A 15,162-nucleotide genomic window follows, 5' to 3' on the forward strand; every position below is an offset into this window, starting at 1 on the left:
GGGCTGAAGGCCGTGGGGCCCCCCGTGTCCGGGGCCTGGCTGTCAGCACCAGGGTCTAAGCACGTGTCTTGTGTCTTAGAGCTTCATGACTGAGACGGTGGATGAGACTTCATCGCTGAAACAAGGTGAGTGCTCCCTGGCCTGAGCCCCGCCGTGCTCTGCCCGTGCTCCTCTGAGGGTTCTCCGAGCCTTGCTGGCTGACCACACACCGCAGTTCCTGCACGGAGGATAGCCCTCGGCAGCCCGGTTTCCCTCCCTGCCCGTCCTTTAGTGGCAACAGCCGTTTTTTCTCTTCCCACCTGGACGGTTCTGCCGTGGTTGGTGCCTCGTGCTCTTGGCCTGGGGCTCTGCCTGTCCCACCACAGCAGGGTCCCACTGGGGCCTCTGGGACTCGGGCCTGGTGTGGCCGATGGCCAGGGGCGTGCACAGCTCAGCCAGTCCCTCCCCTGTGTGTCCCCCATGCGGGGGTCCTGGCGCCCTTCCTGAGCAGAGGGTTTCGTTAGCACTCAGTGGCCCCTGGGGTCTAGTCCCAGCCGCCGCTGCCAGGCACTGGCTCTGGGTGGGGCAGGGACCTGCCAAGCCACCACAGGGCCTCAAGGGAGGTGGTGCGACTTGGAGACACCATCCCTCTGCTGTCCCAGTGGTTCCTCCCCGCATCAGACAAGGAGACAGAGACTCACCAGGCTTGGTGTCGGGGGAGGCCCGGGTGTGGTCAGGGTCCCCAGAGCACCCTGCCATCTCTGGCGGCGTGAGCCCTCCCAGCTGCGTGGCCCCTGGCCCCGAGGGTCACGGGGTGACCGCGGCCTGCAGGCCCTTGGGAGTGGTGCCAGGAAGGGGGTGTCCCCCTGGGAGCCCAGTGCTGTTGCTTCCTGCTCACCGTGCAGGCAGGCCCATCTGCCCCTCAGGCCTCAGCTTCACCCCCTAGTGGCGGCAGCTCCTTCCTGCCTGCACAGTGCTCCAGGACCGGGGGCCTCCAGGGCCCTGTCATGGGATCCGGGGCCCTCTGAGGGCCCCAGAAGTGCAGGGCAGGTCCCAGCTGAGGTCTGACATGTAAGGAGGAGGAGCCACCCCCGACGTGAATGCCCCGCTGTGGGCCTGGAGCTGTGTGCCCACCTGCCTGTTTCGGAAGATAGCAGACATTCTTTTCAATGTGGGCATGGGACGTTTTTCTAATAAAAACAAAACAGAGCCCCATGCCCCCCCAGAGGGGTCGGGGGGCAGGAGAAAAGGAAAAAGGAAGAAAGCATAATGGACCGTCTGCCTGGGTCCCGGGAGAACGGGGGAGTTGGGGTGAGGTCTGGGCTCGGGGGCGTGGCCGGACCACCTCCTGCCTGCAGGCCCCCACCTGCCCTGTCGCCTGCAGGGAGCCGCGTGCCGTCCATCGAGAACGTCCTGCAGGACGGCAGCCCCGAGCCCTGTGGCCGCAGCCAGCCCGGTGCACCTGCCGACGTCTACCTGCCAGGTAAGGGCGCTACACCTGAGGTTCTGGAGTCGAGACGAGCAGCCTCGTTGCCCTCAGAGCCTGGTTCCTTCCTGGTGGCGGGAAAGGCCCTCCTCTCTGCCCCCGCCTGCCCTTGAGCTATGGCCGGGCACTGGGGGGCTGAGACGGGCTTCAGTGTGGAAGGGCCTCTTGTCCCTGGGCTTCTGGCCAAGCAGCAGAGCCTGTGCAAATAGAGGGAGCTTGGAGGTCGGGGTGCTGGTGTGAAGAGGCAGACAGCAGGTCGGTCACCGACACACACAGGCCCCCCCAGAGGAACCCACGGGCGAAGCTCTGTTAGAGCGACTCGGGACTCCAGAGGACCTGGTGTTTCCTGAGGGTGAAAACCTGGTCGGGTGGGGTGGGGAGGAGGGGTCAGGAGAGACTCCGCTTCCCGGAGCCTTGAGCAGATCCTGATCCTGCCGATCCTGCCTATGGCCTCTCACCCTGGCCCCTGGGTGCTGCTGGGGGGTACCCCGAGCACACTCAGCCCGTGCAGGACCGCCCCCTATTTCTCACCCCTCGAGTGGCCCACAGAGCGTCCAGGCGTTTGCAGGGCTGGCCCAGCCCATCAGTGGGCCCAGGACCTCTGGCGGTCAGGACCCCCAGCGTGTCTCAGACCTCCTGTGGATCTTGGCCAGCTGCGGGGTGGGGAGAGCGGCAGAGGCCACTGGCTGGCCCCGGTGCGTGACCGGACAGCGGGGTGGGCTTGGTTCTTGACGCTAGCGCAGAACGGGGGCCACACTGGGCTGTCCTCCACCCGCTTCCCCCTAGCTTGGCTGCCTGTTCCTGGGGGCAGGCTGGGGCCCTCAGGGATCCACCGCTTTTGTGACTGCCCACCCCCATGCCGCCGCCTCTTTCCCCCGAGCTTCCTCCTTCAGCAGAGACCCTGAGCATCTCCCGTGGCACTGTGTGGCTTTAAGAACGTGAGGCCCCACACGTGGGGGGTACCTTCTTTTCAGCAACTGCAGGTGTCCTCTGGGTGGAGGAAGCGTGGTTTAGTGGATCTTAGTGTAACCTGCCAGATAGGATAAAGTCGGGGTGGGCAAATCCGTAAAACGGAGAGGCCTGCGATGCCCGGCGCCCCATCAGCCCCGCGGGCTGGAGGCCCTTGCTGGGCCCCGCCGCGCCCAGCCCCTCATCCCTGCCGGCTGCCCGGGTCCTTGCCCGGCCTGGCGTCCTCTGCCTTAGCACCAGGCCCGGGCGCGCGCTCGGGAAACGCGCTCGCACGTCTCTTGTGCGTCAACCTGTCCGCGTGCGCATGGGTTTGTTCCTATCATACCCCGCCCCCGCGCCTGCACCTCAGTCCCCCCTGCCGGCGCCTCTGCCTGGAGTGTGCGGCCCCTCTGAGCGCCCTGCTAACCGAGCTTCCGTCTTTCTCCTCCTCTGGCAGCACTGGGGCCCGGCTCCTGCTCCGCTGGTTTAGAGGAGTAAGCCGGTACGTGACGCCTTCGCACGAGGGGCGGGGGGCTGCTTCCCCATATGGGGAAGTCTTCTCTGGGGCCCTGGATTTTGAATCCAGAGGCTTCTGAAGGCCACAGCAGGGGTGCTCCAGAGAGGTGGTCCTTGGGGGAGGGGTCCGACCAGCCTTTGGAACCGGAGGAGTTTCCCTCTGGACCAGGCGGCCCAGTGAGGCTCTTGTAGCCTCGAGGGTCCCAGGATCAGTGACTCAGCGCCAGCCAGGACCCTGCTTTTGCTGACAACTAGCCTTTCCCCCACCTCTGGAACTTCCTGGAACACCAGCATGCTCTGGGGTCAGCCTGTGAGTGGTCCCCAGACAGCCCAAATGGACATCTCACTGAAAGCCATTCCGAGAGCAACCTCAAAGAGAGGGAGGCACTGGGGGACCCCTGCCCCTCCTCCAGGCAACCTCAGCCCGCTGGGAAGTCTGGAGAGAAAGAATCTGGTGCCTTCAATGGCCCAGGGTTTCTAGATGAATGTGGTGGGGTCCCGCCCCAGGCTGTCGGCCTTGGAGGACTTGGCCCCCCTCCCAGTCAGCCGTGCTGCCCGACTGCGGGGTCTGCCACCGACGACATTCCTCCCACAGACCTCTCCTACCTTCCTTGGTCGCTTTTTGTGACAATGTTTAGCTTCAACTGAAATCGGACCTGGCACTTTTATGACGTTGGCCCTAGCCTCATCCTTGGGAGATAGTGTTGCCACTTGGGTAAAACTTCGAGAAGCAAGAAACAGCTCAGACCTGGCTGCGGAGAACCGTGTTTGTCTTCTGGGCTGCATGGCAGAGCTGGCTTCCCATGTGCAGCCTCAGCTCCTAAGAAGACAGTCCCCTCGCTGGGTCCCCGAGGGTCTGTCGCTGGCCCCAGGGACACCTGGGTTTGCCCCTGAAGCTGCCTGGGGCCTGCGAGGTGTGGCGCCCCAGGGCACCAGTGCCCGGGGTGGCCTGAGCACAGGGGTAGTTCATAGCACCCTGGGGGTGCCTCTCGGGGTGCCCCGGGCCCCACTGCATGTGCCCCTCTGCCGGGGCCACCGAGTCCAGCTGAACCCAGTGGTGACGGGACAGTGGCCCGGCAGAAGCAGGAAGCTCAGCACGGGTGTGGGCAGGGGCCAGCGGTGGGCACCCCTCAGCTGGCCGAGGTCGCCGGCCTGCCGTGTGCCCCGCTGCAAACATGCTGGGTGGCTGCGGGAGCCCAGAGCCCATGGGCTGCCCGCTGACTTTTGCCTTCTCGCCCTGCAGGATGGTCCACCTCCATGGAGACTCCCCGCAGCCTCCACATCGCTGGGCACCCCCGGCCCCCGCTTGGCGGCCCCAGCCCCGACCCCAGGGTTGCTGAGCTTACCCCGCTCTGAGAGCCTGGCCCGGCTGGCAGCACAGAGCCCCCACCTCCGCCAAGATCCCAGCGCGACCCCGGACCCTCCAGTCTGCACGGCGGTGTGGTTTCCGGCTCCAAGGAGCCGTGTGACCCTCCATCAGAGAGGACAGCTGACCGTCGCCTCCGCCCACTCCCCTTTTCTACGGTCAACGTTTGCTGATGGTACACAATGAAGGACGGCAGCTTTCTGCCGTGGGCGCCGAGCTCTGGGCTCCCCCCGCATGCCCCGGGGGGCTGGTCGCCCATGAGAAGCCCGGATGGGCCTCCACAGCCCCCAAGCCCGTGAGGGGCCCGTCGGCACCAGTGAACGTGGCAAAGCGGAGAATTCGGTGGCGGACCAAGCACAGCCTCGTTAGAACGACGCGGGACTCTGGGAGGGAAGGAAGCAGGGGCTGAGTCTCAGCCAATGAAGGAAACAGTGCCTGTCCCCCACCGTGCGTGTGGCCTCCCCCTCCCCACTGGCCCCATGGGGCGCCTCCCTCAGGTCAGCCGGCCTGGCAGCCAGACCTGCCGTGGGCCCGGCCACTGGCAGGGGTTCTGTCTGGGCCCTTCTCTGAGCCCGGCGCCTTCTCAGAGGCAGCTTCTCCCACCTTACCAGACCTTCCAGGTGGGGGTTCCACTTGCCTGTGGCACTGCTCTCCCCCTGGGGGGCGTGACAGGCCGCTGGGCTTCTCTGCCCTCTGTTTGCCATGTAGACGTGACTCACCGTCCCTCCTTGATTCCTGCAGTTTGGGGCTCCTGTGGTGGGACCTGCCTGGGGGTTGTGGATCCCATCTGAGGTGACCTCGTCTTTTAAAGATACATTTTCTGGGCAGCAGAAAGGCCAAGGGGGTGCTTGGCCTTGGTGCCCCGGACCGGCTGCCTGTGCAGGGCCTTGAGCCTGGTGGATGGGTCTCAGCATCCAGGAGCTGGCCCTTGGCCAGCGAGAGAGGGCCTGGCTCCCTGTGGAGCTGCCCCAGAGAGCATGGTCCCGGGGCGGCTGGGAGCCCCACCCGGGGCACTTGGGGGACGCCCCCGTTTATCTCCGGTCGAGCCTGTGAGCAGAGGCCACAGCCGGGGCGGCCTGCCCCAGCCCCTTGGCTCCCTGCGTGCCCTCCCCTCTCGGCCACCATGTGCTCCTGGGGGCACACGTGGCGATGCACACACCCGCACCCCTGCACACACAGGCGGGGAGGCCGTGTCCTGCTGCTCACTCCTCTCGCGGTCAGCACCCCAGCCTCTCACCATCTGTGTTGGTGTCAGTGATTCTGCAGGACAGGGTGCAGACTGGCCTGTCTTGGACTCACGTGTGCTGTCATTTGATGTACTCTGATTGGCTCGTTTTCGTTCGTTTTTACCGTATATTTATAGTAATAAAACCGCGCAGCAGTATCCTGCCTGCTCCCTCCGTGCCCAGCCCCGCTGGGCTCAGGTTCCCTCCTGGGAGGCCGGGTGGTATGGGAGCCCGCTCATGGCTGCAGCCCCGGTTCCCTCAAGTCTAAGATGCCAGCAAACCTCCAGCTTCCAGGAGGCTGTGAAGCCGGCTGCTGTTCCTCTTCCAGCTGTCACCATGCTGACTGTGGGCCTAGAGCAAAGGGGGGTGGGACCCTCAGACCTCAGCCCTGCCTCCTGAGTGGCTGGCAGAGCCCCGGGCCCCCAGGTGTGCCAGTGATGCAGCGTACCCGTCGCCGGTTCATCCCACTACCCTGAACCGAGTGCCTGCTGTGCCAGCAGAGGGCGAAACGGGCAAGGCCCCCCAGGAGCCTGCCCTCTGTCAGCGAGACGCCACACAAGTCATCCAAGTCTTTCCCAGGTCTGGGGACCATTAGAAAGCGAGTCGGCAGGTCATGAGACGGAGCGGGTTTAACCCATGGCTGGGGAGGGCTCCACTGAGGAGACATTCCAACTGAGCCCTGAAGGCTGCCCCCCAGCAGTTGGCCCAGCAGGGACACAGGCCTGGAGAGTGGGCCTGGTGTGTCTGCTTGGAGTGGCCCAAGCATCGGAGTTGGGGGTGTGGGGTGCAGTTTCAGTCTAGGAGCAATCAGAGGCTTCTCGGCAAGGGAGCAGGTTTCTCCAGCTGTCCTGTGGGGAGCAAATTAGGTTCGGCTGCAAGGATGCTGGCACCCAGCCAGAACCCCTGCCTGGTCTCAGCTCCCCGGACCAGCAAGCCTCCCAGTAGGGGAAGGCTGAGAAGTGGCATACCCACCACCAGAACCACCTGTCAGGTGGGTCCTGGCTCCTCTGCACACGGTTCCACGTGGCTCCCATGGGCCCTCTGACTCCCGCAGCCTGTCCCTGCTCCAGGCAAGGCTGCCACCCTCGGTCGTGCCTGGTCGGGTGTGACCCCAGTGTGGGAGGACGCTCAGTGTCACACGGGGTCCTGTGTGGGCTGCACTGATCCCCCTACACGCTGACCCCGGGCGAACCCGCCGCCTCTATTAACGTGTGCACGGCCTGGAGGCAGCGTCTTCTGAATCGGCCCCTCCCCTTGATGAGCTCTCCCTTTGGTAAGCTGCCCCATCCGGGCCCTGACCCCGGCAGAGGGCCTCGGTGGGGGAGAGCCTCTCTGTTGATGTTCAGTCACTAAGTCACGTCTGCTCTGTGCGACCCCATGGACTGCAGCGCGCCAGGCCTCCCTGTCCCTCACTGTCTCCCAAAGCCTCTCTGTTGGGTCCCCACCCCCGACATCTCCGGATGGAAGCCCACTGTGGACCCAATGCAACTGAGTTTCTGGCAGGTCCTGCCAACCCTTGCCTGCCCTCTGGCACTCTTCTGCTCAGCCCTGCACAGGGCAGCCTTCGCTGTGCCCGGGGCTTGCCCTTACTGCACAGCTCTCCCGGGCCTGTGCCACAGCGCGCCCATTCTGAGTGCAGGCTGCGGTGCAAATCGGTGTCCACCACGGGAGAAAAATGAAGCTGGGGCCAGCTAGTAGAGCGCGTGGCCCCACAAACTCCAGGGGAGCCCCACTGATGCTGCTGAGCCCTGGACCACCTCCTCCAGTACTGACACCAGGTAAGCAACTCGGGCCCGCTTCTGCAGGTTTGCTGTTGTGGACACTGGTTGGGAGACGGTGGGAGTCTAGGGTGGGACCCTGGCTCTCACTGACTGCCAGGTGCCCTCAGACAAACCCCTTCATTGGAGCCCCAGGTCCTCCCTTGTTGGATGGGGGAGACCCTGTTTCCTCCAACAGGACTTGGCATTGTGGTGTCTGACTTGGAAGGTACTTGGTGTGCTGGGCTTGTTGCAGGAAGGGGGACCCCTTCCAGGGCCCAAAAGTGGGCTCTTGTGTAACACTCAGAAATGAACTGTCCGAGAAGACACTCCTGCTGACAAAGCAAGAGACTTGACTGGGAAGGGGTGCACGGGCAGAGAGCAGGAGGGTAAGGGAAGCCAGGAGAACTGCTCTGCCACGTGGCTCGCAGTCTCAGGTTTTATGGTGATGGGATTAGTTTCCGGGTGGTCTTTGGCCAATTGTTCTGACTCAGGGTCCTTCCTGGTGGCGCACATGTTGTTCAGCCAAGATGGATGCCTAAATTACCATAGCCTGGTGTTAGCTATATAAATCCATCCCATAATTGCAGGAGATGTTTTTTCCTTCGCTGAAACTCAAACTTACGGCCAGGGTCACAGCAGGCATCATTAACTGGCCAGGTGAGGGGATCCTATCTAGTGATTATCAATAGTGACCTGGATCTGACTATAATTTTTCTTTTCTTTTAAAGTCAACCAGTCTTTTCTCAGGGTCAACCAGTTTGCACCTTGGAGTAGAGAAATTCACCAGGGTAACCCAGAACTAGACACAGGTAATTGGCCACAAACCCAACAACTGGATTGTTTCTAAAACTAGCATAGGATCAGGCCTATGATAGAAAAACATTTGATTTATATGCAAAAGTCTAAGAAGTCAAGAAAACATTTTAAATGATCATACTAGTCAGGTCCAGCATCTTGGGCAAGCTGTCTTATCTCTGATGTCATCTTCTCGTCCTGGGTAGTCCAGTTTCTCCTCTGTTTGAGCATCATTTTAAAGTGAGATCAGGTCAACTGTCCTCTCTATAGACCAGTCCACTGTAGGGCCTTTGGAAGTGGGAATTAGTCTGAGTCAATATCCCTTCAATTTCACTGTGCATGAGCTAGTTAAGAGTACCTGATAAAAAGGTCCTTCCATCCAGGTTGGAGACAGTTCCTTAAACTGTCCTTCTTCAGTCCTGGTTGCAGCTCATGAGACATCTGATCTTTATCCAAAGACAGATTACTGAGGTAAGTTTCAGAAACAAACTTAGGGTGTTCTTTAGGAATTCAATTAAATTTTACATTAATATCATATAACAGCAAAGAACTATCCAGGAAATGAGTCTTACTAGATACAGACCTTCATTAACAAACTGAGATTTAACATTTATCGAAACATCTTTTTCTCCCTAAAGTTACCCTCATTTTTATCAAATATAACCAAATTAAGGCTAGTTTGTTTGCAAAATAGTTATGCTCTCAAAAATTTGGCCTAACCTGGTTTATATAACCAATTGATCATAGACTTTTTACTTTGCTGTTAAAGTCTCAGACTGAACTTTTAAAATAAACCTTTCAGGACTGGGAAAGTCATGCCAAAATCTTATTATAGATTTCACCTAACAATATAGGTGAATTCTTCCATTTTCAAGGTCTTAAAATTCCTTGAGATTTCTGTACCTGTTAGTGAGGTAACTTTCCTAACTCATCTGATAAAGTTACTAGAAACCAAGAGTGTCCAATTTCTGAAGAAGTCAGATAGAAAATATAATTGTTATTTGTTTGTAACATCTAATTTTACCAAATTCTTGTCATAATTAGTTTGAGGGGAAGGTTTCCTCTACTCCCCAAAAACACAGATTCAAACCTGTGATTTTTTTCAGATAGAAACCATAAAAGCTAAATGCATATTCGCTGGTTCATTCAGTCCTTTTGTTAACGTCTGTGAAGTCATCAGGCTTCTCATTAGAATACTAGGACATAGCAGAGTGTTAGGAACTCCATATAATGTCTAGGATATCTATATTAGTAATATTTACCATACATTATAACCTGCGAGGATTTATCACTCATTTGATAATATTTCCCATGTAATTTAACCAACCAAATAAACAAAATTAGTTTAATACCTCTCTATGGGATGTTTCAGGGGTGCTCTGAAGCACCCCAAGTTAACTAGAGATCAAAAGAACTTCAACAGAATTCGATTTAAGAAGTTTTGTCCAAAAAAATCAATCAAAAGGGTTTAGAACATCTGGTCAGATTCAGTCAATGCTGATGGGTGTACATGTAGCTTGCTGCTGTGTCACAGTGGGTGTATATACCAAGGCTCAAGGGCTAGTGAAAGTCGACTCTGTCACACTGGACCTAGTTGGCTCTGACCAGTTTTCCTGTGGCTGTGTCATTCCTAACAAAATCCATTTATCCAACTAATTGTGATCCAATTTTAGAAAATCCTGATCATGCATAATTCTTTTCAGTATTTTCATAACTTCTACTGAAAACACGTCTTAGTTTCCCTCAAATATTTTCCACAATGAGGTACATTTCTTGCTGACAAATTTGTATCAGAATACAGTCTTCTTTCACCTCTAGTAAACCTATAGGAAGCTCCAATACTTTGGCCACCTAATGCAAAGAACGGACTCACTGGAAAAGACCCTGATGCCAGGAAAGACTGAAGGCAGGAGGAGAAGGGGACGACAGAGGATGAGGCGATTGGATGGCATCACCGACTCGATGAACATGAGGTTGAGCAAGCTCCGGGAGTTGGTGATGGACAGGGAGGCCTGGCGTTCTGCAGTCCATGGGGTCGCAAAGATTCGGACATGACTGAGCGACTAAACTGACGGAAACCTAGGTACAAAAGTATTATACTTATTGATGCGATGTCTGTGTTACCAGGTATTAATTTAATACTGAATATTTCCCACTTCATGTGAACCTGGAATTCATTTAGTTTAATTTAGAATTACCTGATTTGTAAGCTGCTTACTTTTAAGTCAATTAAATAGAGCTAATTTACAAGTTAATCTCAAAAATGTTATCCAGAAACAAAGATATACCGAGACATACACATATTCAGACAGACACAAGGCAAGACCTAGCTCCATTTTCTAAACTTAGTCATGCATTAGACATTACGATATAAAATTCACTAGTTTATAGAAAGACTTCTCCCCATTTTTCCTCAGTCTCAGGAATTAAGAGATGGTCTAGATAGGTGTTCCTGAGAACCCTGGTCTCAAGGCACAGGGAAAGAAAATCAAGTTCTAACAAAATGGCAGCAGGTCTAAACCGAATGGTAGCCACACAAAGCAAAATGGGCATCACAAATCAGAACACAGAATATAAAACACACATAGACCTGGCAGTTCTCATAAAACACTCCCTTAAATACAAGATCACAGTTTCTAAGAAAACCTCCTATAGAGACACAGAACTTCAGATCCAAGTACTAACAGAGTAAATGAAAATATCTCAAGTCTTCAGAGATTTCAAAGGGAGGAAAGGAAGCCAGGTTGAAAGAAGAAGGGGGAGGAGGTGGGAGAGAAGGGCAAAAGGGGTGGCCTTATAGACGTCTCTTGCCACCTGCAGATACCCAGGCCTCACGGGATTTTACCCTGGGCTTCCAGAGAAGCGGGGGACTGGAACTCGGCCTTAACAGAAACCAGACCAGAACAGAATCAGAATTTGAGTTCTCTGCCAAGAGGAGGTGATCAGTCTCCAATCCTCAGCTCAGGGTGAGGCCCTTCGACCAGATTCCTGCTTCCAGGACCAAGGGACTAGGAAAAAAGAGGATAGGAAGGGTTAAGGAGAAGAAAGAGAGAGCAAAGGGGAGAAAGGTCAGTAAAGTCTCTTGTTCCTTAACTGATCAGGGCACTCTGGCCAGTTGTCCGTGTCAAGAGGAGAGCAGGGACAAAAAGGTCCCAGTTGCAGCCGCTGGGTCTGGTCCATCGGCGGGCAAGCTGGTCCCTGAGTACCCCGAGTGGTCAGGATGTCAGTCTCAGCAAAGAAGAGTCCCCTCCAGAGTTGCTATTTGTTGCAGGAAGGGGAACCCCTTCCAGGGCCCCAAAGTGGGCTCTTGTGTAACACTGGGCAATGAATAGTCTGAGGAGACACTCCTGCTGACAAAGCAAGAGACTTTACTGGGAAGGGACACCTGGGCGGAGAGCAGGAGGGTAAGGGAAGACCAGGATGGACTGCTCTGCCTTGAGGCTCACAGTCTCTGGTTTTACGGTGATGGGATTAGGTTCCAGGTTGTCTTTGGCCAATTGTTCTGACTCAGGGTCCTTCCTGGTGGCACACGCCTTGTTCAGCCAAGATGGATGCCAGTGAGATGGATTCTGAGAGGTGGTTGGACATGTGGTGTCACTTTTTGACCTTTCCCGAACTCTCCCAGTTGATGGTGGCTTATAAGTTTCCTGTTCCTTACCAGGACCTCCTGTCCTAAAACAACTCCTGCAAACAGGAACTATGGTGCCTGGCCAGGGTGGGCAGTTTCAGTCAGTGTGCTTACCCTACCAAGCTGGGAAGCTCCCTGCCCGGGGACTTCAAGCACTTCTGCCCCAGCAGGCGGGGCTTAGGGAGCCCCAGGGCTCCTCAGCATGCACCCCCACCCAGTTCAGCGCTGAGAGTGGACTGGGACTATGGCCCCCCGCTGTCCTGCTCTTCTAGAGGCAGGCCGACGGCAGCAACCTTGGATTCCAGTGCTCAGCCGGTGGCAGAACGACGGGGCTGGCATGCCTGCAGGGGAGGATTCGCCCTGTGATGCCAGGGCTCAGCTGAGGCCCCAGAGGCCGGCGCCGGTCGAGCCTGGAGCTGGCGGCGGGAGCCCCGCCGGGCGGCGCTGCCAGGGGCGCTGGGGGAAGCCCCGGCGCAAAGTGATCTTGAGACTTCTTCCCTCTTTGGGCGAGCAGGCTGAGCCTGGACTCCACGGGCGCCGCCCCCACGCCGGGGACCGGGAGTCCGCGCTCCACTCGGGTGCGCTCGGGCCGTCGGGCCTCCGGGGCTCCGGGCCTCCGGGACCCTTGGTCCGCTCGGGCCGTGGGCGGGGCACGCTCTGGGCGCGCGGCTATTGGGCGGTGGCTGGGGCGCGCGCCGCCGCTCCCCCGCGCACGCTCCTTGCGCCTCGCAACGATGCGCCGGGGCGCCGCTACGGCTGTGCCGCGACGCGCGCCGGCGATTGGTGGAGGGGCGGGGGCCGGGGCGCGGCTGCCCGCGGATTGGCCGCGCCGAGCGGGGGTGGGCCGCGCATGCACTTAAGGGGCGGTGTCCGGGCCGCGGGCGCTGGTGCCAAGATGTCGGCGGCGGCGGTGCCGGAGCTGAAGCGGATCAGTCGGGTGGAAGCGATGCGCCTGGGCCCCGGCTGGAGCCACTCGTGCCACGCTATGCTGTACGCCGCGAACCCGGGTCAGCTCTTCGGCCGCATCCCCATGCGCTTCTCGGTGCTGGTGAGGACGCGGGCGTGCGGGCGGCCGGGGAACGGGGCACCGCCGCTCGGACCCGCGCCCGTGACCCGGCGCTCCGTTGCAGATGCAGATGCGCTTCGACGGGCTGCTGGGCTTCCCCGGGGGCTTCGTGGACCGGCGCTTCTGGTCGCTGGAGGACGGACTGAACCGGGTGCTGGGCCTGGGCCTGGGCTGCCTCCGCCTCACGGAGGCTGACTACTTGAGCTCGCACCTGACCGAGGGCCCGCACCGCGTCGTGGCGCACCTGTACGCGCGGCAGCTGACGCTAGAGCAGCTGCACGCCGTGGAGATCAGCGCGGTGCACTCGCGGGACCACGGCCTGGAGGTGGGGCCGCCGCCCGGGCCCCGGGCCCCGCCCCCCGCCCCGGGGTTTGGCTCTGGCCCCGCGGAAGGCACCGATGGGTAACACGTCCCCCTGAGGGTTCCCTGGCCGGGCTGGGAGGGTCACGCTGTCTCAGCTTCGGGGTGGGGAGAGGGACCAGGGGCCGGGCAGGGTGGGAGGCGGGCCGGGGCGCCCTCGGGGCTGTGTTCCATCTGCCTTGCTGCCTGCCATTGCCAATCCTGGGAGTGGGGGCGTGGGATCGGTGGGAGGCTGGGAAGGGGCGGTGCCTGCCCCTGGGGGTGTGAACTGCAGAGTACAGAAGTCTGGGTTCTCGTGGTGGGGGCACGACGGCTCTTTCTAGTTGTGGGTTTCATCGCCTAGAAGGCCTGGGAGTGACACGGGGTGTTTGGGATTCATCAGGTGGAAGAGGGAGCATGGGGTCTGGACTGGGGTCTTCGCCAGGGACTGAGGACTGGGACTTGGGGGCGGGGTACGTGCATGGGGGCGGGGGTTGAAACTCGCTGGGGGAAAGGAGGAGCTGTATTTTCCCGAGGGAGCCGGTTGCCCCCAACCCCCGCCAGGGCCTCACATTATGTCCTGGGCAACCTGGCTGCCTTACCCCCAGCCTAGTGGCTCATCAGCCCCTCCTGCAACGGCCCTGCTGTCCCCAGGGTCCTGGTCCCAACCCTCATCCCCTGTCCGCAGGTACTGGGACTCGTCCGTGTCCCTCTGTACACCCAGAAGGACCGAGTCGGGGGCTTTCCCAACTTCCTGAGCAACGCCTTCATCAGCACAGCCAAGTACCAGCTCCTGTTCGCCCTCAAGGTGCTCAACATGATGCCGGAGGAGAAGCTGGCTGAGGCCCTGGCTGCCGCCACGGAGAAGCAGAAGAAAGCCCTGGAGAAGCTGCTCCCCTCTTCCTCCTGAGGTGCCTCCTGTACCCTCTTGCCCCTGCCCCGCTTCCCCAGTTCTCTCTGCCTGTGGGCTGTGTTCCTGCAGGCCCGTCTTCTAGCATTTGCTACGTTTGCCCCACCCGACTGGGGGAGTGGGCACCTTGTCATTTCCAGTGCCCTGAGCAGTTACTGGGGGGTGGCCTGGGCACACCCATGCTGAGGCACATTCCACACGCCTCACTGTGGACTGGGGGGTGCCCAGGGGCTGTCTGACGCCCGTTGGTGCACGCACAGGGCCCTGGAGAAGCTGGTTGGTTCTCAGGGCAGTTTTATTCTTGAGGAGGCCACCACTGGGTTGACTCTTTCCTGCATCTTGCCCTGAGCTAGGTGGTGACACTGTGAGTTTTGGTTGTTAGCTTTACTTGCGGTGAGTTTTCAAAGCAGGTGTACCTCCTTGGGTTTGGTCCCTGTGGACAGGCAGGGCCATGGGGCCCAAGTGTAGACGGAGCTGCTGGAGGGACAGGGAAGCTGTGTGTTCTTTGGTCCTGGCTGTAGGCCTGGGGTAGACGCAGGTGTCCCTTCCCTGCTTCCCAGGGACTGAGGGCTGGGGCTGAGCCTGAGTGGTGCTCTGGGCCCTTGAGATTGGAGTCCAGGCCGCCTGCCCCTCCCAGGCAGGGTGCGGCCACCTCCCTGTGGGTACTGGGGCCCTGCCCGCCGTGGACACTGGGCCATGAGCCTGATCCGGTGGTTTCTCCATGGAGAGTGACAGGCCTTCCGCCCCTCTCCTGGTCTGGGTGGCTCTGCTCCGGCCTGCTTTGAGAGCCTCCCCCTCTGTTGGCAGCACCCTCCGCGGGCACCCCCAGGAGACGGTCCGGCAGCACCGGCTGAGTGTGCAGTGAGAGTGGAGCCGCCGGGTCAGGAGGGTCGCCACTGGCGGTCTCCTAGGTATGAAAAGACTTCTCAGTGATGCTGAGGTTTCCGTGGTACCAGCCTGGCTGGTAAGGACAGCAGGTTCCTGCCCCAGCCTGGGCACCCGCCTTGGAGCCTTGGTGCAGCGCTGGCACGTGTGGGCAGGAGCGCTGGCTCTGTAATAAAACACCTGAACCTTGTTCCTCTGGTTTCCTGGGGCGTGCTTCACTTGCTAGGTAGCTTTGTCGGGAGGGGCTCTGTGCACAGG

General features: G+C 59.2%; 2 protein-coding genes across 5 annotated transcripts in view; both read left to right on the forward strand.

Moving 5' to 3' along the window:
* MGRN1 (mahogunin ring finger 1) overlaps positions 1-5,679 on the forward strand; it is a 36,949-nt gene extending 31,270 nt beyond the window's left edge. For 2 of the 4 annotated variants that reach the window (XM_018040259.1, XM_018040260.1), the window contains 4 exons: positions 80-125; positions 1,364-1,462; positions 2,871-2,915; positions 4,173-5,679. In XM_018040259.1, coding sequence (XP_017895748.1) covers positions 80-125; positions 1,364-1,462; positions 2,871-2,911 — 186 coding nt within the window. In that variant the 3' untranslated portion in view covers positions 2,912-2,915; positions 4,173-5,679. The remainder of the gene's footprint in view (positions 1-79; positions 126-1,363; positions 1,463-2,870; positions 2,916-4,172) is intronic. The other 2 variants (XM_018040257.1, XM_018040258.1) reach the window with 1 other exon arrangement.
* On the forward strand, positions 12,559-15,096 carry NUDT16L1 (nudix hydrolase 16 like 1). Its single transcript, XM_018040266.1, has 4 exons — positions 12,559-12,752; positions 12,835-13,095; positions 13,798-14,020; positions 14,827-15,096. Exons 1-3 carry the CDS (start codon positions 12,600-12,602, stop codon positions 14,017-14,019), a joined length of 636 nt encoding a protein of 211 aa, XP_017895755.1. The 5' UTR covers positions 12,559-12,599; the 3' UTR covers position 14,020; positions 14,827-15,096.

Source organism: Capra hircus, chromosome 25 (assembly GCF_001704415.2).
Source record: "Capra hircus breed San Clemente chromosome 25, ASM170441v1, whole genome shotgun sequence".
NCBI lineage: Eukaryota > Metazoa > Chordata > Mammalia > Artiodactyla > Bovidae > Capra > Capra hircus.